This window comes from Labeo rohita, chromosome 15 (assembly GCF_022985175.1).
Source record: "Labeo rohita strain BAU-BD-2019 chromosome 15, IGBB_LRoh.1.0, whole genome shotgun sequence".
Taxonomy (NCBI): domain Eukaryota; kingdom Metazoa; phylum Chordata; class Actinopteri; order Cypriniformes; family Cyprinidae; genus Labeo; species Labeo rohita.
Window position 1 is genome coordinate 30,466,230 of NC_066883.1, and position 24,469 is coordinate 30,490,698.

General features: G+C 36.9%; 1 protein-coding gene and 1 non-coding gene across 15 annotated transcripts in view; one reads left to right on the forward strand and one right to left on the reverse strand.

The window, feature by feature from the left end:
* Positions 1 to 17,475, reverse strand: part of mecom (MDS1 and EVI1 complex locus) — a 205,672-nt gene extending 188,197 nt beyond the window's left edge. For all 14 annotated transcript variants that reach the window (XM_051129249.1, XM_051129247.1, XM_051129250.1 and 11 more), the window contains exon 1: positions 16,976 to 17,475. In XM_051129249.1, the coding sequence (XP_050985206.1) occupies positions 16,976 to 17,012 (37 nt within the window). In that variant the 5' untranslated portion in view covers positions 17,013 to 17,475. The remainder of the gene's footprint in view (positions 1 to 16,975) is intronic.
* A 5,815-nt stretch (positions 17,476 to 23,290) lies between these two features.
* trnav-aac (transfer RNA valine (anticodon AAC)) lies at positions 23,291 to 23,363 on the forward strand. Its single transcript has one exon. It is a non-coding gene; the product is annotated as a tRNA-Val (tRNA).
* The last annotated feature ends 1,106 nt before the right edge of the window (positions 23,364 to 24,469 follow it).

A 24,469-nucleotide genomic window follows, 5' to 3' on the forward strand; every position in this document is an offset into this window, starting at 1 on the left:
CCTTCACATCCATAACTATGAACGTATCTCTGACACACACTGAGCTAGCTGATCCTTTTCCGTGCTGCCCTCACTGGTCTCTCTCTCGCTCTTTGTCATTGATCGCTGATGCGATTGGCTGCTCTCGATGCTCAGTAATGACCTACTGAATGCTCAGATTAAACTGTCAGCTGTCAGCGATTGATGGGCAAACTATGGTACACACACATAGAAAAAGACATACACGCACACACACCTGCAGCTGCTGTATGAGACCAGACAGGTGTGACGAAAGAGTGTGTGTGTGAAGCTACAGAAATCTAGAATAGGCCCCAAACCAGTGGAGAATATCTGTGAGTTTTCACAGCGTAAGAAGAAATGAGAAAAAATTAAAAGGAATATGAAAATGTTGTTCCCATGTTGTTCCCAAGCTATATGATGTTCTGTATTCCCGGAATGAATAAAAAGTAAATAAATAAAATTGCAAAATGATTGAAGTGGTCACTAAAAGTTGTCCACAAGAGTTATGCCCCATATATATCCCAAGCAGTGTCTTTGTTTACTAAAAAAAAATTCAATATAAAATAATTTTTTAATAAATATTTATATAAAAATGGAAATTTTGCCTTGACATTTATCTGAAAAAAATATATAAATATGTTTAAATACTGTAATTTTAATTACTATAGTTATTAAACATAAAAAATAAAGCTAGATAAATAAAAAATATATTTTAAAAGTAATAAAAATCCTGACAGTATGTAACAAAATTATACTTTTAGAATAAAACCGCAAAAAAAAGAAAAAAAGGAGAAAGAGCAATAAATAAATAAATAATTAAAAATAAGTTTAAATACTGAAATTTTAAGTACTAAAACTAAAATAAAATAAAGCTAAATAATTAAACAAAAATATATTTCTAAACTAATAAAATCCCAACAGCACGTAACAAAATTACACTTTTAAAACAAAACCGCCCATCTACTTAAAAAAAAAGGGGGGAAAGAGCACAAATAAATAAATAAATAATAATAATAATAATAATAAATAAGTTTAAATACTGTAACTACTAAAATTTCTAAAACTGATAAAAATGAAGCTAAATAAATAAAAACATATTTTAAAACTAATAAAAATTTAGAAAGCATCTAACAGAATTACTACTTTTAAAATAAAATTGCAAATCTACTTTAAAAAATAGGGGAAAGAGCAAAATAAATAAATAAATAAATGGGTTTAAATGCTGTAATTTTAATTACTAAAACTGAAATAAAAATAAAGCTAAATAAATATTTTTATTTAATTTATTTTAAAACTAATAAAAATCCCAAAGCATGTAACAAAATTTCTACTTTTAAAATAAAACTGCAAATAAAAAATAAGGGAAAGAACAAATATATATATATATATATATATATATATATATATATATACACACAAAATAAGTACAAATGCTGTAATATTAAGTACTAAAATTACTAAAACTGAAATCAAAATAAAGCTAAATAAATATTTTTATTTAATTTATTTTAAAACTAATAAAAATCCTGAAAGCATGTAACAAAATTACAACTTTTAAAATAAAACCGCACATCTACTTGAAAAAAATAGGGGAAAGAGCAAACACAATAAACTATAATATATAGGCTGATTAAAAAAAAAAAAAAAACTATTATTGCTTGATTGCCAATATATCATGCATCCCAACATCATTTTCTTTTTAAGCGAACTCTTTCTTTCAACAGTTCAGCCAAAAATGAAAATTGGCTCACCCTTGGGCCATCCAAGATGAGTTTCTTTGAAAAAGAGATTTTGAGAAATTCAATGATGGATTTGATTCCTACAAACACATTTCTACAAGCTTTTGATTTCATGAGACATTAATCGATAGACTGGTGTCGTGTGGATTACTTGTGGATTATTTTGATGTTTTTATCAGTTGTTTGGACTTGTTTGGACTCTCATTCTGACGGCACCCATTCACGGGGATCCATTCATGAGCAAGTGACGTAATGCTAAATTCTCCAAATCTGTTCCCATGAAGAAACAAACTCATCTACATCTTGGAAAGCCTGAGGGTGAGTACATTTAAGTACATGACAAATTGTCATTTTTGGGTGAACGATTTCTTTAAACCTAAGCACAAATAATACCCCAAATGTATTTCCGAAACAATAAACTGTTGATGAATGCATGTCTTCATCTGTATGACAACAATATATTAATATAAGGATATTTTGAATATATTCCATCAGTCTGAACTAGTAAGTCTGCCAGCTTGTCTTCTGGCTACAACCCCAAACTCTGTGTGTGTGTGTGTGTCTGGGTGCAGTGTTGTGCTTGGCTGACACTTCCCTATATGTCAGCGCAGTATCTCTTTTCACTGACGAATGAGATGAGACGTCTCCCTCATTTTCCCAAACTCTCAGCCGTTTGCTCGGATCTGCACTCCTCCTCTTCAGTCTTCACTCCCTTCATCCGTCTCTCCCAGGAGGCCGGGGCCAGACAGGGAGCTAAATTTAAACGGCAGCCCAAGCCGGGCACCAGCAGAGCTGGGGAGATCTGACAGAAGTGTGAATCTCTAGAGAAGTTTCCGTGTGTGTGCGATTGTGTGAGAGATGGACAGCGAGATAAAATTCATTAGCTTCTCTGATGACCCGCTAAACACAAAGGTCCAAAGACGCACATGCTCTCTCTCACACACACATTCAAACAGAGATTTACACAGCTTTGCTAGTGACCCAGCAAGCACTAAGGTCCACTGACTTGATGTCTGTCTGACAGAGAGAAACTGGGTTGAGGCCCTAAGGAGTCAAACATCTGCTCCATGGGGCCTAGGCTATAGGGAGCAGTGAACTACAGTAAAACAGTGACTATGTGTCAAACACACACACACACACACACTACAGTGCTCAATGTCTCAATCTCCCTGCTGAAAAGACCAGCATGGCTGGTCTTCCTTCTGGAAAAAACAGCTGGTTGCTGGTTTTACATGGTTTTTAGCTAGTTCAAGCTGGGCAATAACTAGTCCAAGATGGTTTACCAGTCGGTTTACCTAGTTCTGACCTGATTAACTTTTACACTTTAAACATTACGTTACATTAGTTATAGCATTTGGTATCACAAACAAACTACGAACAATATTTAAACAGCTTTTGATTTCTATATATATTTAAGCATTTAAAAATTTCAATATGGATAAATTTCATTTTTTAAAAGGGTTTAACTACATTAGTTGCATTAGTTAATTATATTGGTTACATTAGCATTAATTATGGTAATCTTCGTTTGTGTTAATTTCAACATTTTTTAACACAATTAAAAAATATATTAAGGTTATTGTATTTGATAAATTTAATGGACCTAACATTAACTAACAATGAAAACAGTTGTATTCTTTTATGCATTATGTACAAACATTACTTAACAATGAACAATTTTATATTCACATTTCAAAATGAACAAAACTGATGTTAACGAATGAAACCTTTTTGTAAAGTTTCACTGTTAAAACCAGCTAAGAAAACCCCCATTTTAACTACCCTAAGCTTTTATTATCTGTTTTTTTCCGTCACAGTATATATTTTTCCCTCAATATATATATAAAATGTACAATATGAAAAATGGTAAATTATTCTGAAATTTGCTCAAGATTACATTTAACAGTTTTAATAAATTACTAGTTTCTAAAGACTAACTTTCGGTGACCATTGAATGATGGCAAAGGTAACCTAGATGTAAAAAACAGAGAAATAAAATAAAATAAAATAAAATAAAATAATAACATCTTAAAATTTGCTCAAGATTACATTTAACAGTTTTTTTTAAAATTACTAATTTTTAAAGACTAACTTTAGGTGACCAATAAATGATGGCAAAAAACAGATAAATAAAATAAAATAAAATAAAATAAAAAATTTGCTTAAAATTACATTTTACAGTTTTATGAAATGACTAGTTTTTAGAGATTAACTTTAGGAGACCAAATGATGGCAAAGGTAACCTAAATGTAAAAAATAGAGAAATAAAAAATAATAAATAAAATGAAATAAAATACAGTTTTGAAATTTGCTGAAGATTACATTTAACAGTTTTATTAAATTACTAGTTTTTAAAGACTAACTTCAGGTGATCATTAAATGATGGCAAAGGCAACCTAAATGTAAAAACAGAGAAATAAAATAAAATAAAATAAAATAAAATAAAATAAAATAAAACAAAACAGTTACACGCTGCATTATTACTAACAAACTGCATTATTACCAGCAAAACTTCCCTGTCCATGTAGCTTCATTAGTAGGATCAAGCAGCTAGACCAGCACCAAACTACCGCTAACCAGCCTGACAATTCATGTACATCTAAACTGGTCTTTTCAGTAGGCTCTTTGTGTTCTGCAATGGTAATCACAACATTAGCATGTCCCTCCTTGCTAACCACACAGCTCCTATCCAGTTACATGCAATTCACAAATTAACAGAAGGACAATCTGGGCCCTCTGAAGGGAAGCGTGTGTGTGGAAGACGAGCAGCGTGAAGACGGAGCTCCCGAAACTGTTAGAATAATATTTCTTCAGGGGGAGCGGAGATGCTAACGCTAATCAAAACAGGACATCCTGCGGTACAGTCTCAGTCTCTCTCTCTCTCTTTTTCCATCACTCCTTCTCTGCCGTCCTTCTCCATCTCTCACTCAGGTTGTTTTCAGTTTGTTTGTAGATGAGTCACAATCTCAGGAAGCGTCGGGAACAGGGCTCATCAAAGCGCAGAGTGAGGGCCAGATTCCTGGGCTGGGACCAGATTCCGGCCGCTGGGAATCTTTGGAATGCCGCTGGGAGAGGAAGGGAATCTCTACTGTCTCTATTGTTCGGCCTCTTCCTCAGTCTGTGCGAGTTTGGACGTGGCTCATCTCCGGGTCGAAATGGAAAAGATCCGATTGCGATGGACCGGCCTCGCCTCACATCCAAATTCCCCTACATAGGTAACACGATTCTCGCTAATCACGGTTACCTTCCTTTACTCAAACACAAACACAATATGACCCTGTACAACCTGGTATACAGTTGACGATGACCTCATTTTGAAGCAGCACACAATGTTCTTCCAATCCAAGAGTGTCTGATCTGAAAGGCCAAAGGTCACTCTATTAAAACAGGTTCAGGCCAGATTAGGCCTTGAGCTACAAAAACCTAGTTTAACCAGCAAAGCTTCCTTGGTCAATCAAGCAAGCTTAAGTGATGATGATGAGAAACGGAAAAAAGAAATACAATCGTTTTTCCACGTCAAAGCGTCACAAGTGCTTACCTTAACTAGTTAACAATCAAAGAATGGACATTCAAGTTAGTAGACTGATAAATCACCACAGGTTGATGAGAGCACTTCCTTGCCATTGTTAAAGTGCACCGCATTGGCGGAAACCTATCTGCTTATATATACGTTAGGGGTTACAATAAATTGGCTTACAGAGCAAATATTTTCTCTGCACTCCAGAAGGTCTAAGTCATTTGTATTATTTATTAAATTAGTTTATCTACAGGTCATATTTGCTTTCATGTCTTAAAAGCAAACAAAAAGGTCATGTATGAAGAGAAAGCAAAGCAGGCTTATGGAGACGAAGAGTTAAGCACTTTCAAACGGGATTCGTTTTCTAAACAAACTTTTGAGTACAGTTATTATGTCCTTTATTCCACGGGTTGTGATTGAGCTAACCAAAAAACTGGGTTTCACAGAGGTGAAAATGAATTCAAGTTAATTTGTGAAACCATTTTACCTGACCTTATGTACAAATTAGGTTTTAGTGAGTGTTTATACGTGCTAGTGTGTGTGTAATTGACAGAGATGAAAGGTGTGTTGAAATGTCCTCTTGTCTTTCCTGTTCCTTGACCTTCGCGAACAATATGTGCTTAAACTTCTCACTTGAGTTCATCACAAACACAAAAGAGAAAGAGAGCGAGAGAGAGAGAGAGCAAGCAAGAGAGATACCCACACCCTCTGGATATCACACCACGCTGGAACATAAAGATGGGGACTTTCTGAAAAAGAGTGTGTAACAGGCTGTTATCAGGCCGCTCACAAAGCAATTGTTGACTAATTCCTGTTAATGGCTGGAATCCAAACAGAGCTAACAGAGAGGAGACCCTTGCCAATAATTACTAACATACTGTAGCTGAGTGTACGCACACACATACATATGCATAATAGCAATCAATCATGATGGCTGAATAGTCAACTTTTCGCATATGCAACTGAAAAGTTCGGGGTTCAGAAGACTTTTTACACTGCCAGTCAAAAGTTTCTAAACAGTAAGACTTTTTAATGTTTTTATAAACAAGTCTCTTCCGCTCACCAAGCCTGCAATTATTTGATCCAAAGTGCAGCAAAAACTGTAACATTTTGAAATATTTTGTACTGTTTAAAATAACTGTTTTGTATTTGAATATATTTTAAATGTTATTTATTCTTGTGATCAAAGCTAAATTTTCAGCATCATTACCCTAGTCTTCAGTGTCACATGATCCTTCAGAAATCATTCTAATATGCTGATTTGCTGTACAAGAAACATTTTTTATTATATCATTATACATATTTTAAACAGTCGAGCATTTATCTGAAATAAAAAGCTTTTGTAAAAATAAACACTTTTATTTAGCAAGGATGCTTTAAATTGATCAAAAGTGATGATAAAGACATTTAAAAGGTTACTAACAAATTCTATTTCAAATAAATGCTGTTCTTCTGAACTTTCTATTCATCAAAGAAACTTGAAAAAATTCAAAAACGCAAATCAGAATATTAGAATGATTTTTGAAGGATCATGTGACACCAAAGACTGGAGTAATGATGCTGAAAATTCAGCTTTGAAATCACAGGAATAAATTACATTTTAAAATATATTCAAATAGAAAACAGTCTTTTTAAATAGTAAAAATATTTCAAAATTTTACTGTTTTTGCTGTACTTTGAATCCAATAAATGCAGGCTTGGTGAGCAGAATAGACTTCTTTAAAAACATTAAAAATCTTACTGTTCAAAAACTTTTGACTGGTAGTGTATATTTTTATGTTTTTGAAAAAGGTCTCTTATGCTTACCTAGGCTGCATTTACTATATGATTACAATACAATAAAAGCTGTAATATTATTAAATAAAAATATAATTTTAAATAACTGTGTTCTATTATTTAATTTCTTTAAAGCATAATATATTCCTGTGATTTTCAGCAGCAATTACTCCCATCGTCAGTGTCACGTGTTCCTTCAATAATCATCTAATATGCTAATTTTGGTGCTTAAGAAACAACTCTTATTATTATCAATGCTGAAAATCAGTTATTATTTTTGTGGAAACTGTGATACATTTATTTTAGCATTATCTGCAGAAAAGACTGTTAAAGATGGATGTTATTTCTGTAACATTATAAATGTCTTTATTTACACATTTTGATCATATTAATTAGGGGTCGACCTGGCAGATTATCAGTGCCAATATTAAGCATTTTTATGGTTACCAGTATCAGTCATTTTCAAAACTGATTTGTCAATAAAACACTTTAAAAACATTTAAAGACCGTTTTTGTCAGAGTTATTCTTATTATTCCTAATTGTGACATTAATCTCAATTTTTACACCAGACACATATATCAGTTTAAAATATCGGTTATCGGCCGTGAAAAAATTATCAGTCAAGCCTTAATATTAATGTTTTCTTTAATGAATGCTGAAAGTACTAATTTCTTAAGAAAACAAATTATTGACCCCAAACTTTAATACTCTGAACAGTAGTAATTGGGCAGGGAAATTAAATAACTAACTGAATGACTAAAGGAATGCTAGAAAGGCCTCAGAGAATCTAAATTAATCTTTTCTAAAGCACCCAATCATCAAAGCAGCGCTTTTTGCAAAAACAATACATTTCTTAAAAAAATACTTTTTTTACTATCCATAATCTTTTTAACCGCTAATACACACACAACCACACACTTTCATGTAAACCATATGACAGCAGATTGTTAAATCATCAGATTATTATGTGACCAACTGTGCAACCACACAAAGATCAAACTCCTTTCATACTTTAGGGCAGAAATAATAAAAGCAGTATGCAATTCCAAATTCAGTAGATATTTTTAGTCTATGTAAACTTTTGAAAAGTAAATTACTTTTGATAAGTAATTTGGATCTAAATTCATCTGAACTGTAATACATCTATTTATGCCTTTAAACTGCAAAGACACTCATGATTCTAGTGCACAAAAAAAGACATCACAGCTCCTCTAAAACAGCATATCATTTATGCAAAAGCAAAGCTCTTACCTAAAACTAACTATTCTATTGCTGCCTCGCAAGAACTGGTACTTCCTTCAGGAAATGCAAATGCGGTTAGTACCTGCTGCAGGACTGTTGGCCGACATCTGCATAGTTGTATCATTAGCTAACATACATTACTGCTTAATGCCAAACAGTGCTATTCTAATGCTACCTAATACCTATAAAATGTGTGGGAGACAGCAAACACACACACACACACACACACACACACAAAAAAAAAAACAACTGCGCGAATCTAAGGAGATCCATAAAAAAGCGAGCTACAAACTCACATCCGCACCACAAGAAACAAACAACCTGAAATACACGCAGATATAGAAACACAATGCAGGTAACTCTTAGGAATACTGATTCCATCTAAACACACACAGACAATGGCACAAGGGAGGTGCCCGTCCGACCACCAAGCAGACAAATGAAGTCAACAATATGCACACCCATTAATAAAGTGTGATTTACACACACACTTATTCGCAGTACAAAAATATGCTTCGTTTCTTCTGGGACCGTCTGTAGATAATGACCTCAACCTTGGCACACACCCTGGGCAGACTGTCGGCAGCACACTGGTGAGCCTTTGTGTGTGTGTCCGTGTATGGATATGTGTGTGTGCGCGTTCATATCTTTATCAGAGACAGTTTGACCTTTGGACTGAGGGCAGGGAGAGCTTTACTCATTGTTCTGTGCTGGTACTGGTTTCCCTGTGGTAAACACAACTGAAAGGTTCCCAGGCCTCCCAAAAACCGCACGCACAAACACACACACATACAGCATTCTCACAATGTCCGTACAGCACCCAGGCTGCACGTCAGACCCATTCGGACTCTTTCACACACCTACACGCACAAACACATATTAATTCTGTGCAAACATTTAACTCATAGAGAACACACCCCTGAGGACCGCCTGGCACCACTGACTGAATCTGCTAATGACCGACCTGCTTGTTCCTGCACAAAACCACACTATAGGAACTTGTTCATGCTGGTCGAGACAGATCTCCACTTAATCTATAGTGCTTTAAGGACGTAAACTTCACAATGACCTTCCGCTGGTTCCGTAGGGTGACCTTCAGCTCGAACGAGAAGGGAGGAGATGAACTTTGTGCTCTATACCATTACGTCAAGTTAAAATGTAATTGTGAAAACTGTAAAGTTAAAGCCTTTTCTTATTAGACAGTGCATACTACAAATTAAGCTATTGGGCTTTTCACATTGCTTTTAACACAGGTTCTCTTCTCTTTTTTATACTTAATGAAGTAATGCTTCGAAATTTTGAATTTGAACACTTGGAACTTTTGACTCTGGGCTGTGAAAACCTGTATGAAATACAGTATGAAATGATGCAGTGGCCAGTTGTTTAGTAACAAACAACCAGTCATAATCTGAACAGCACTTGTCTCATTACATATTCCTGAGCTTTGCATGGTCACACAACTTGCTGTATTTCTGTTAGCGTTTGAGGGAAACCAAAATCAGAATGAGTTACTTGGAGTGAAAAAAGCAAAAGGCTATTCAAGACTAACTGGATTGTAAATAGCACAAAAAATATATACGCAAGTTTTATAGATGCATAAGTATGAGACTAAATGTGACCCTGGACCACAAAACCACTCGTAAGAAGCACGGGTATATTTGTAAAAATAGCCAACGATACATTGTATGGGTCAAATTTATAATTTTTTTTTTTTTTTATGCCAAAAATCATTAGGATATTAAGTAAAGATGATGTTCCATGAAGATATTTTTAATTTTCCTACCATAAGTATATTAAAAATTGCTAAGAACTTCATTTGGACAACTTTAAAGGCGATTTTCTTAATATTTAGTTTTTTTTTTTTTTTTGTTTTTTTTGCACCCACAAATTACAATTTTCAAATAGTTGTATCTCAGCCAAATATTATCTTATCCTAACAATCCATACATCAATGGAAAGCTTATTTATTGTATAAATCTCAATGTCAAAAAATTGACCCTTATGACTGGTTTTGTGGTCCAGGGTCACAAAGGTAAAAAGCCTGGTGTGGTGTTTGTCTAATCAAAAACACAAACTGTAAATATGCAAAAAAATGTATGTTAACCTGGGGTTTACAAATATGAAACTACAAACTACAAATTATGAAAATACAGAATTAATTCTTAACCAGGGTAAAAAACAATGTGAAAGACAAGCAATGGTTTTCTCTCAAATCTCCTCAAACTGTTGTTTGAAAAAACATGCAAAGAAAGAAATTAGGTTGTACAGTCACCATTCGCAATTAAAACTAAATTAATGACCAATACCTTAATTTGTTTCCGCCGTCATTCTATAATTAAACGCCCCCAAACTCAGTACGAAGAGGCTCAAGGAAAACACCATGCTTACTCGCCAGTAATTACGATATTGTGGTGGCGTTCATGTGCACTCATATAAATATGATCAGTCTGACATAAAACAGCAACAGAGACTTAGATGTTGGTTCTTTAGACATAGAGTAGAAAATCTAGAAATGTAGTTTTAAAATACTTAAAGAGAAAACACTTTATAATCTTGTATGGCTTGTTAGGAAAGAACAATATTTGGCCGAGGTACAACTATTTGAAAATCTGAGGGTGCAAAAAAATCAAAATATTGAGAAAATCACTTTTAAAGCTGTCCAAATTAAATTCTTAGCAATGTATATTACTAATCAAAAATTAAGTTTTAATATATTTACAGTAGGAAATTTACTAAATATCTTCATGGAACATGATCTTTAATTAATATCCTCATGATTTTTGACATAAAAGAAAAATCAATCATTTTGAATACAATTGTTACAAATACTTAAGACTGGTTTTGTGGTCCAGGGTCACATAGACACTAGTGAACAGAGCAAATAAACTTCCTCTCCTAAACTATGCTTCCTCTCCTAGTAAAGATGAGTCAAGACCAGTCAAACAGTGACATCTGATGGTTTCGGGGGTGTTGGCTTGACATTGACTTATTACTTGACTGGCCTGATGCCTGCGCTGTGTTCACGGTTCCTGCTGACTTCAGTCAAGGCAGAGCTTTGGTAGACTGATTCAGGACCTGTCGCTTGGGGATAAAAAGTGACTGGACGTACTGAACAACAACCCCCATAATTCCCTGTGGAACACAAACGACATAGCCATCAGTCACACCAATCAAATCTCCAAATAAACATCCATATGACCTGACCCCTGACCAATCAGAGCACAAGATAAATAAACCGTTGACCCGGCCATTTCAATTCACTCTCTGCAGACGCAGACACTCGTAGAGTCATTAGGGAGGGAGAGAGCGAGGGAGAAAGAACGAGGGAGAAAGTAGTGGTATTATAAGGGTGTTGATGGATGAGGGTAACTGTGTTATTGTCACCTACATCCACTCCTTCCTTTCCTAGCATATACAAGGAAATCGCGTTTTACTCTGGCGTCCATGGAACACTCTGACGCACGATTCAAAGAATCATATATATTCATCATAAACTTATCTCCTTCTCCATCTCCTGTTTTCACTCTCGCACAAACAGACAAGAGGATAATTTCCCAGGACATAAGCAGACCTTTCGGCTAAACCCAGCAGCTTCTGGCTAATCAATCAATCCTTTGAGAACATGTGATCAATCATGATCAAAACCCACAGTGGCCTGCAACTCTCTCCATCTTACGCAGATGCACACGCTCAATGCCTGGGAACGCTAGCCTTGTTTCGAACTGACCCCATCACGGCCCACTGTTTTACTCGTAATTAACTCATCGGTCACTTCGAAACAAAAGTCTTCAGTTTTAGACTCACTGATCTTTTCAGAGTGGACATGCCATGCATGCAAGCTGAAAAGAGGCACAGGAATTCTCCAAGGGAAAACATTACAATCCCAGGAACTCAACTCAAAACTTTGTAGTATATCATGCCAGGGGAGAGAGAGAGGAGAAGAGTAAATATTTACTCAAGAGGTAAAAAATTGAGACGTTAACATTGTAGATTTCTACTTTTTTCACAGCCTGAGAAGTGAAGACAATATAAACATTTCTTTCTTGCTTTCTTCCGTCCCCAGTGAGTCTGAAAAATGTTTTGGCCAGACACGGTTCACTGTCCATGAAACATGGACATTTTTTCCACCGAGCTTTTAGATTCAGTATCAGGCAAACGAACGAGCGTTTAATACGCTTCGCGCTCACCTTTTTTAAATGGCCCGATCCGTTCACCCCGTTCTGAATAGGCTCCATAATGAGCCCAGGGGGCGGCGGACGCGGGACGCAGCAGCACGGCCCATTGCACAATGCAGAATCTAAAACGCGCGCCCGTGTCTGAGAAGAAGCGGACTGTGGTCGCGCGCTGACAGGCGGAGAGAATGCTCGTGCGCGGGGCTTATTCTCACGCGCTTCACTCACGCGGAATGTCACATTGTTAAATTTGGAGCCCCGTCTTTTTTTCCTGTTCTCAGCGTCGAGTTGATTTTCCGTTGTTTGGACACTTTCACGGTGAAGTGAGTCACATCAAAGTCAAAACTAAAGTCGTGGCGTGAAACTGATGGAGCTGTCGAAGACGCCGAATGGGACAAAGGGACAATCAAAAGTCTTGCTGAACATGTGCAGCTTATCAAATGTAGTTATCATCAAAAGAGAAATCAGATAGTTAGGCCTCAAGGAGCGTAGGGGAAATGCTTGGGAATTTATCTTAGAGTCTGTAATTTTACAGACACCTATGACGGATAAATAACGGCTGCTCTACAAAACTAAATCCGACTGAAGATATTACTAAAAAGGTTTTAATCTTCAAGGTTTTTAAAATCTAAACATTTTTATTTTTTTATCCATTTTTTAATCATTGTGTTCATAATTAGGATAATACATTAAAATAATATTTTAAGACACACCGGTTTGCAATATCAAGCAGCAAAACGAGCTGTTTTGTACTGCTGAAAACAGCTGTAAGGGGATGAGACCGGAAGCCAGACACATAAAACTGACAAATGGCCGCAAAAACTCTTACGGAAAAATAAGGTGGATAGTGTTATAATTGTACATGCTTTTTTTTTTTTTTTTTTTTTTAAATCAGAATATAAAAAAAACTTTTTTTACATGCTGATGACTATTAAAACGCATCATCAGTCATTTTGCATTTATTGTTTCTGTACACCCACTGGCTACATAGATACTTTATATATTGCACTTTATGTGCATCGTTTACATAAATTAATGTGCACTTAAATATTGTTTGAAAGTACGTGTGTATATTACCTTGCACATTTTACCCTGAACTATTGCGAGTGTAATTTGTTTATATGCAATTTGCACTTGGATGCTAACGCTATATTTCATTGTTTTAAACACAATGACTATAAAGTTCTAATCTAATCCATGAACAGGTACATTATCTACAATGAGCAATGAAAGCCTTTCCATTAAGATATTCAGACAAGTTAAACTTGGCAGACTTTTAAAGTGTACGACGCTATACGTAATAAAAAGCGGAATTAAAACTGTCAAGATCCGTCAGTATGTCACTGGCAAGGTTTCACCTGACAGCACGGTCTGATTTCTGGCAGGTCAAGGATATTATTCCCGTTCATGAGGTGTAATTTTACCCCATTCATAGTAAACCTGCAACATCATGCTGAGGGATATAGGACACTTGGCACGGCGTCTTAAAACATTATAGACAATTTAAGACTGTTGGACCTGCAGGTGAAATGTCCGGCACCGCTGGCCAAATCCACAAAACATGTCGTGCACACACACCAGCTAAACGACCGATTTTTATTACCTTTCCAGCACTCACACACATCAGTGCGAGCGCGTGCAGCCAGAGTGATGTGCGGTGAGCGCGCGCGGCCGAGGCCACACGGAGAGGAGATTACTTTTTTCCTTTTTTTCCCCCCTTCAAGGAAACCGAGTCCGCAGCTACTCAGATTGACGCTGAACGCGCTTTTACCGGCCCCGTTATGAGGAGTCTGGGAATTTAAATATTCAATGTTGACATAGTGCAGGGCTGGCGCGAAGCCAGAGAGGCCAGTGTCTCGCGGGACCCGCGCGGTCCAGAACATTCTCTCCCCTTCACTTAATAGGTAGAAATCTTCTTCTTACATCTTGGGTAAATAATAATCTTTAAATACACCCCTTGACAATTATCCCGCTATTCTCAGATAGTAGCCTAAATAACGACGCCGGAGCTCGGAGAGGGTGGGAAGGTTTCTAGCAATCTTGGTGAATATCTCTAAACGTGCATTTTTAGCCAAAACTTGTGCACAACAGAAAAGTGTCGCCGTGTAGCATTCTACTCAATTTCTATGATAATAATACCTGAATCGTGTTCATGGGGGTTTATAATATTACATAGATTGAAAAGTTAGCCTACTACTCAACTCATCTAGTAGGCTGACTTTCAGACGTCATAAATAAAAAAGCTGAAGTCTAAAAATAAGTTGATAAGAGGAGAAAAGACGTGTACAAGAGCAAAATCATAAAATAGTGGAAATGTGCATGGCATCAATATCAATGACAGCCTGTATACATCTGAAAAAGTGAGATTTCTCGAATAATGCAATTTCTTAAACTTGTAAAGTGACTTGTAAAGTTCTTACGCAGTAAAGTGACGGCGTGTAACAACATTCTATTCCCTTTCTGTAATAATAATAGTAGGCCTAATTGAAACGTGTTCATTTGTGTTCATAAAATTACATAGATTGTGAAGCTACTACTCATCTGGTAGGCTAACTTTGAGATGACACTAATTAAAAATAAGTTTATAAGAGGAGAAAAGTTCTAGAGCATAATCATAAAATAGTGGAATTGTGATGGCCTTGGTGATTTATTAATTTCCATGAATATCAATGACAGCCTATGTAAATCTAAAAAAAGTGAGATCTCTCTCGAATAATTCAATTTCTTACACTTGTAAAGCGCTTACACAGTGTGACGGCGTGTGACATCATTCTATTCCATTTCTAGAATTGAAACGTGTTCATTTGTGTTTACAAAATTACTTACTACTCATCTGGTAGGCTGACTTTCAGATGTCATTAATAAAAAGCTGAAGTCTAAAAACAAGTTTAGCTATAAGATGAGAAAAGACGCGTTCTAGAGCAAAATCATAAAATAGTGGAATTGTGATGGCCATGGCATGACATCAATATCAATGACAGCCTATAGAAATCTGAAAAAGTGAGATCTCCTAATAGGCTAATGCAATTCCTTACACTTGTGGCAGTCTTTAAGAAAGTGATGATTGACCCTACCTGCAGCAACAGGAAAACACAAAAGTGAAATTGCGTTAGATATGTGTGGACGAGAGAGCGTGTGTGCACGTACGCGTGTTTGACAAGTTGCTGCTGTGCGCAGAAAAATCCCTCTCACTGTACAATGGCAGGGCACAGGGCTAGAGAGGTAGTTTATTGAACGGATAAGACCCGCACGACCCCTGTTTCTGTCCAGACGGAGCGCGCAGTGTCTAGCCCATCACGGTACTGTCGACAGGAAAGGAAACAATAATTCAAGAGCAAAATGATCCTTTACTTTGTTTTCACTGCCTCTTTTGTTACCTTCACACATGGAGTCAACAATAAAGTTTCTGACCAGCTGTCACGGTCTACTATAAAAAAAAAAAAGAATAGACACATAAATAAAAGAAATATGAATTTCTCGAGTTCATTATTGAAAGTATATTGGACTTCAAACTTCAAAACTTTTAGCTCTGCCCCGAGAGTATAACATGCTTTTAAACACTGGGAAATATTTGCATGGATTTTAGTGGCGAGGACCACAATGACCGTTTATTGGAAAACAGCAAAAAAGAAAATTGCTCAAATCAGAGAGTCAGCAGCCTACCGCGCACGAGGGGGGCCGAATTATTCACAGACCTGAGCGAAATACATTCGTTCCGAATAAATGCAGTGAGGAGGGGAACAACTTCCCACTAACTACTTGATGTTCAGTTTCGGCGTTTGAGCTTGTGTTGTGGCGTGGCATTGAACACACGCATTGAACGTCAAGTCAAACAAGCGCCTAAGGCAACCCGTAATCAAAAGCTAAGATTACAGTCGACCGTTTAGAGAGCCATAACAAACAAAAACATTTCTCCGGGCTGTTCATACCGGAACAAAAATTCATAACGGGATTTGATCACTTGTTGCACACGCGGAATCAACAAAAAGAGTAGGATATTAAAGTCCACATATCAAAATACTTCAAAGCACTTTTTTTACAGTCACAGTCCTGTTAATCTAGCATATATGCAATTCATTGGACTGCCTGCCGTAACATCAGCTGTAAGCTACCTGTTTGCATTTAAAAGCGTGCCTCCGCAGCTGGCTTTCCGTTGTCGACTATAGGCGAAGCTGTCTTTTCAAAGTCGCGGCTGCAAATTGATGTGACCGGAGCCGTAGAAACATGCACGAACGGTGTTGTTTTATCGAACGCCGGGGCGCTCGGGGCTTGAATAGAGAACGCGATTACAGCATGCGATAGTTTAAAAAAAGTTTGTGCGGGACGCGCAACTTTTATGCCAGTTTCGAATCGAGCTTCGCAATGTCCGACCGCTCGCCGCGGTTCGCGTTTAGCTTGTCTTCATCTCTTCCGAGCGACTGAAACCGCTGGGGTCTGCTGACTGTAACTGTTTAGTGACTAAAATGTTTCTATGCATCATGGACAAGATGGCAGTTGAAAAGGGCTAAAAAGGAGATGTTGCACCTACCAGTGGTCAGCTTCCTTGCCCTGCCTTTGGACCTCATGATGCCCGTCTCTCGGCGTGGGTTTGTCGGATTTTTTCTCGAATCTTTTCCTCCTTTTTCTTTTTTCCTCTGTCCTTTTTCTCTGTGATTCTCAATCCCAGACGCACTATCTCTCCAGCATTGTCAGTTTGGACACCTTCGCACATGCGCACACCCCCGAGCTGCCAGCATCGTCAAAAAAGTTTGGAACGATTCATCACCCGAGTATTACAGATCTTGTCAGATTGCAATAGCCAGCGAGATCCCTCTCGTGTCAGATCTTCAGAGATCAGTGGGCGCGGGACGGAGCTATTCGCGACCTCCGGGTGCACGAGGAACCGGAGACATTAATTATAATGAAGCAGTCTCCAGCGTCCAAGGCGCCCGGTCTTTTGTGTTTTAAATGAAGACGCATTAATCACTGCTCGGGTAAATGACTATTGTAAAACGGTTTCATTAAACGCTTTATGTTGTTTAATTGAGATTTGACCATCGTTATGAATTTATGAAAATGATAAACTTTTACTTCTCTCCCCCTCCCTCAGCCAGGCGCGTGGGCAGTCGGTACCGAGGGCAGCCCGTTGAATATTTTTTTCTTGCATGCAGCACTGACAATTATTAATCTGCGGAGCTGGGCTTGCTCACAATTCATGTAGCCCGACTACATTCATAGACATGGAAAAAATAATGTTTTTATGAAGTAGCTAATTCTACATATTTATTAAAAAAATCTAAGTTTTTTCTTTTTTTTTTTTTTTTTTTTTTTTTTTTTTTTTTAATGCAAATAAAACTTGTAGAAGTGATCTCTGATGCCTTTGGGACACATTTTTGTAGATGATCACCAATGCACAAATTAAATGCATTAGATCTAGGCCTTTAGCTGATCTTGATATCATCCTCCATTATAAAACGAACATATCGGCTTTATTTTATCTGGCTTTTATTATTATTGTTCAAGATGAGTGAGAATTTGGAAACTCTTGGGTCATTAACTTAATTGTCCATTAATTAGAAGCGCCTGACATCATGTTGACCTTGCCCATGAACCTTTAAAAGGGTCGCTTTCCTCTCACTGGCGGTATTGATTGCTAAGTATTTCTAAAACGGACCCAATTAATCTGACATCACTCTGCATAAAAATGAATGGTGCAGAACAAACATCAGCTGCCGTCCACGCCTCTCTGTGCTATGAGCTGACCAGCACTTACAAATACAACACTAGGCTACTTAGGCTGTATAAAATTCATAACAGAAAATAAAGAGGTTCTTAAAATAACAAAAACATAATTGTCATTTGCCAAATTACAACTCACAGTTATCAAAAATGCCAGTGATCATATTTGTTTCATTATTCATTTAATTGGGTATAGTCTATAATTTAAATAATTAATTGATCTTTTCTGACAAATCAAAAGAAACGTAATGTTCTTTGTATTTCAATTATTTTTTTTCGATGCATTCTTTCAGTGTGTTGTGAGGGAACTTCATTGATGAAAGCAAAGATAGTGAAAAAACGAAGTATTCAAATGTTGCACAAGAAACAAATTATAAAATGTTAGCGTTGGAAAACAAGCACATCGACCCAAATACAACTGACAAATAAACAGAAGACAGACAAACAGAAAGAAAGAAAGAGAGAGTGGGCTTGAAAGCTGTCAGTGCAGTTGCAGTCCAGCTTTGTTTTGCCGTGCGTTGGCATTAGTTTACATCAACACAGTTTTATCCATTCGCAATATCTCAGCGTCCTTATTTTTCACAGTACATATTTTATGATGATACTCTGACCCCGTCGGCCAGAGATGGCGTATAGCTGGCGCACTGGTGTGAGGATCAGTCAAGACCCCGTGGGCTGTAATTATTGAAAATTAATTGAGGCCAGAACCCTTTTGGAAATGCGGCTAAATTATTAGCTTGTCGTCGGGTTTAAATTCAACCCCATCAAAAAGAGAGGATACAGTTTACCTTCTGTGATTAATACTCCAACCTAATTAAAGGTTTGCCCTCTTCTGTCGTTTGATGTACAGCACACAGAGGTCGTTGGCGAGATTCGGCGACGTTAAAGAGGGGAGGGAAGGGTTAAAATAAAAACATAATTTGTAAAGTCGGGGGCTCTCGCGCCAGACTGAAAGTGAAATGGGAGCCGCGGGCACAAGGAAATTACCGCGCGCCCGCGTGACCTTTGCGCGAGGTAATCAATCAAGTGATCAACAGGGATATTTATCAATGCTACATCCTGTCGGCTGCTCCTCAAACTCAAAATCAAAACAGTGCAAATACTGGAGCGTGTGAAACAGGCTGAATTATTTTATATAATGTCTGTGATTATAATAGAGTGGTCAATAGAAATACCCTTTGGTAACTAAAAATTATGCCGTTTTATACTTTAAAAGTAACCAAACTCAGTCGAATTAATAATAATCAAAAAACAACCGTGATCAAAAACTTGCAACATTTTTACTATAGGCCTTTTTCATTACTCAGAATTGGGACAAGTAAGAATGATGTTGAGAAAAATATGCTGAGCACTGTCAGAAGGCTAAGAATTATATTAATCCGGTTTTTACGACCATAAAAACCGATTTACCCCGGTCATTTAATTAATATAATTATATTGGCATCAGCTAACGGCATTATTTAACTCGGCAAAGTCATAATGCTTGTTGGTTTGGCAGAAAATATTACGCGGGGAAAAATAGCAGGCAGGCAGCACAAGGAAGAAAAAGCAGCGGTGCCCCAGCGAGCACTGCCCCTCTGAGGAGACGCGCGTAACGGGAGACCGAACGAACACGGGCGCATTCTTCACATCCGCGGAGACTCTGCCAACGACTCCCTCTGCCCAGCCTCTCCGCTTCAAACGAGCGGAAACATTCCGTAACCACAGGCTTCACGGCAAAGAGAGTGGGTAGAGCAGGCTGCTGCAAACACCGCATGCGATGCTTATTTTATTTATTTATTTTTTACCTAACAGCTGCTGGTTTGCACACTGTGCATTGGATGTTTATTGTGCAGTCTCGATTATGTGTATCTAAGAAGTAGCCCAACATATTTTTTTTTACAGATCAGTATACGTTTCAACTGGAGTTTAAACACTTAAAAGTTAAATTACAAGTTGGTAATTGCAGCACTTGAAATCCCGCGCAGGCGGTAACCATAGCAACAGTAGAGCGTTAGAACACTTTTTGTTCGAATCGTCACTGCGCGGTCAATTGGGCTAATTTATCTAAATATATCACAAAATATAAGTGTTTATTTAAAAGGTTTGAGTCCTTAAGGCGTTACAAGACAATCTGGGTTGATTGAGACGAACCACAACAGTTCCCGATGAAAATTTCCTATTGAAATTCCTTTACAAATGTGGATCCCCCTGCAAGTTACTCAACAATTCGCATACTGTAGAAAATATATAGTAGGTTGAGGCTTTGCTTGGCGAGCAGTATTTACACATCTGTGGTGAGGCTCCATGTCCAACAGCAACAATGTATGATTACTGTGAAATCAATGGCGATTGAAAATGGCTTTAATAAAACAACGTTAATAATATCACGTCAGGCTTAAATGGTTTTAAAAGTATCGGAGTTAACAAGTTTATTTATGAAAATGACACATAACGGGGGAAGTGTTCCAATCGAATGACATTAGCAAACGTCTAACAATGTCAAACTAACATTTCCTTAAGTACGTTTGATCACATCTCGAGAACTGGAACTGCAATATCAGGATTTATCATTATCTCTTTCGTTTTCAGGTAATAAACTGATTATAGTCGAGACGATTGTCTACAAAGCAGAAAAGTAAAACGGTGTCTGGATATGTCGTGCTAGCGGACGTTAAACAAGCACTGAAAAAAATCTGTGAGTAAAACGAGACCCAAGCCACAAGACGCTGATCGTTGGGCAACAGTGAAAAACTCTCTCATTAAAACTCCGCTGTGGGGAAAGACATTGTGCTGATCTAGCACGTCTGTTCGTCAGTCATAAAAATCCATCGCTATCCCATAATAAATCTGATTCATTCATATGTTGTGTATCGGTTCTTTTGAGTGAAAGGGTATTTAGTAATTGAAGTGCTTGTTGCACAGCCAAGACTGCATTTTATGTCCTCGCCACACTAGACCGAGTCAGAGAATTTGTAATCCGTCTCCTGCAGCCACCAAACAAAAAACGAAAAACTATTTCATTGATAATCTAACCAAGTAACCAATAAATATTGAATTATTCGAATGTTAATCATTTTTAAAATATTTCTGTATTGTTGCAACAGACAACAATTGAAGTATCAATCTGCAAATTCTAAATGTTAGAGACCAACACCAATATCAAATTTCGGCTTCTGAATTAATGTCTTAATGTACATACTCGGGAAATTTAAGATTACCATAGTATTTTGTAAAATAAGTCTATAAATAGGTAAATCGATCCATTAATATGGAGGGTTTTAATAATAAAACAATGCAAAGACGAAGGAAACCCCACTAGAATCATAATGCTATAGCAAACATAAAATCACACAATAAACAATAGCAACTTTTCTGAAACGTTTTAAAAAGACACTTGCTACTAATATGCTATTTTAATAAACGCAAGGGTTTAAATGCATCAAGCGTTAGCAAAGAAATACATCACATTCCTTTCCTAAAACGACTAAGGAGTGCTTGGTACTAAACATTTACCACAGAATGAATGAGGTGCATTGTCCCGTTACGCAATGAGTGAGTTTGACCACACAACTCTTGGATATGCATAGTGATACACGAATTATTATTGGAGTTTTACTGCCATCTAGTGACACGGTGTCAACCGACATCATTTTAGATTTCTACAAAACGTTTTTTGATTCTTTCCTGACTTTTTACACTTTTCATATTAGGTTATAATAGTGTGCTCAGTATCGGCGTTAAAAGAGAAATAATTGGAGTAGTGCCAACTTTGGCATCCCTGCAAGCCTGACCGACGGTTATTTGACTGACATCTATTGGAGGAGAATCGTCTGCTTGCAGCTACTCTTCCCGGCAACTGACTATCAACAAGGATTACGATGCGCTCTCGAGACAATCTGTGGACGTATTTATGGCCCTGAGAGCGGCCTCGCCAGCTTTATAGGCAGTCGTTTATCCTAAAGCACATAAACACCATGCTCATCCATTCCCGCGGGCTCCAGCGTGAAGAGTCTTGACGAGTAATCAATCGGGACAGTCGAACAGAATTATTTATCCCCGATTCCAGTAAAAAAATGGACAGTTGCGACGCGCACCAATTCCCGGTTGTGTCGTTGTTTCTACAGGAGCAAATAAAGTTAAGACAAATGTACTTAATTCACATGTCAAAATCGATCAACACTTGCTTAGAGTAGTTACACTGACTCCAGCTTCACTTCAACATTCTCAAGTTTTATTGGTGACATATCTGAACGATATATTAGACAAAAACATTAATACTCACTTTACTTCTAATAACGTTTTGCTAACATTCTTATTAAGTTATTTCTGAATGTTCCAATTGTCTGAACGTTCAAAACGTCCAGTTTTTTTAATGTCTTGAAAAGGGTTTTTCTTGGTTATGTGAACGGAACATTTCATTTACAATCAAAAATTGTTCTCTTTCTGAAACAAGCAACTACGACGACGACGACGACGAACAACTTCCATGACCGATGTATAAGTAATGTTTTTGTGCTAACGCCTTGAGAACATTATTAAAGACCAGACAGCACTGAATGTTCATTCTATTAACGTCACTGGAAGAACGTTTCAGAACTTTAAAAATCTTGCCAGAACCTATGTTCTGGGAACGTGTTTTTCAGTAGTTTTGCCTTAAGAAAATCAGTGGGCTAGAGTTTCTAGAATATGTTTCTTCCTTATTTTCCGATTTTGTTTTAAATATTGAAACATACTTTAATAATAGTGGTTGCTTGCCATGTGTACACAGTCCCACGTGGTTAAGTCTTTTTCAGATCACTCAGAAAAGTTTAATGTGTAAAACAGCAAACTACCATTCCAGTCAAGCTCAAATATATAGACTGATAGCGTGCAACTCTCAGTGACATCTAAACTGCTTTACATTTTCACTTTTGATTTGCTTAAAAGACTATATACCCGTAGACCACACGTATTGTAGAATATCATAAACACTGGTTTCTGCAAGGGCATAAGAAACACATAATCTTTCATTCACAATTTACAAGTCTGCCACATATGTTGTCATGTGGTAAGCGCTACGTAAATGAAATATATTCAAGCGTTTCTACTGGAACCGAAACCACTAGATTTAAATGACGTCACACCCCCTTTACAGCACAGCTCAGTTCCCGTAGTGTAGTGGTTATCACGTTCGCCTAACACGCGAAAGGTCCTCGGTTCGAAACCGGGCGGGAACAAGCCTGACTTTTTTTGTTTAATATCAAATCACCCATACAAAAGGATTTAAACAAACAAACAAAAAAACTTCAAAAAACAAAACACTCCTCATATGTAGGCCTACAGCGAAGACTATAAATAAAAATGAGCGTACGGTTTTGTAAAACAAACTATTTTGGATGATGTCAAGGGGTTAAATTCACGAAGAAATGTAGGCCAATTTAACATACATAAGCTGGTTCAAACGACTTGCATTTTTAATTTTGACGCCTCTTCATCTCAAGTTGCGGTTACTAGTTGTAGTCACTGGATGGCGACAAAAGGTCACAAACCAAGCAGCATTTATTCAGCTTTGGTGACAATCTTAGGCCTTAGAGATAGATAAACTAATAATATATTTAAGCAAAATAAAAAAAATGTACATACACAATGTACAAAATGTACGTGAAGAACAAACCTTCATTCTGTTCACAAGTTTTCACCCCTGGCTCTTAATGCATTGTGTTTCCTTCTGAAGTATCAGTGAGGGTTTAAACCTTCTGTAATAGTTGCATACGAGTCCCTCCGTTGTCCTCATTGTGAAAAGATGGATCTTAAATTCATACAGTCATTGTTGGAAAGGGTTCAAATACACAAAAATGCTGGAAATCCAATGAGTTTGTTGGACCAGAAGGACTTTCTGATGAACAGCAGGCAATTTAACTGGACAAACAAGTGACTCATGAACAACTATCACTAAACAAAAACAAACAAAAAAAACAGCTGTGGATCATTCAGGTAACAACACATTATTAAGAATCAAGCATATGTACACTTTTGAACGGGGTCACTTTTATGAACTCAACTATTATTTTCTCTTGTGGGCTATATGTAAATGTCTTTTATGTGAAATATCTTATTCACTAAATAAAAAAATAACATGCATTTTGTATGATCCCTCTTATTTTGGTAAAATAATTAACATTTCGCAGATTCTGCAAGGTGGATGTAAAATTTTGACTTCAACTGTATATCATAGCTCTGATTTTAACAGTGGTATCTGCAAGGTTAGATTATTGTTAATATAAATTGTATAAAACAATTTAACTAATTTAACTATAAAATTATAACTAGCAGTAGTTTAAGA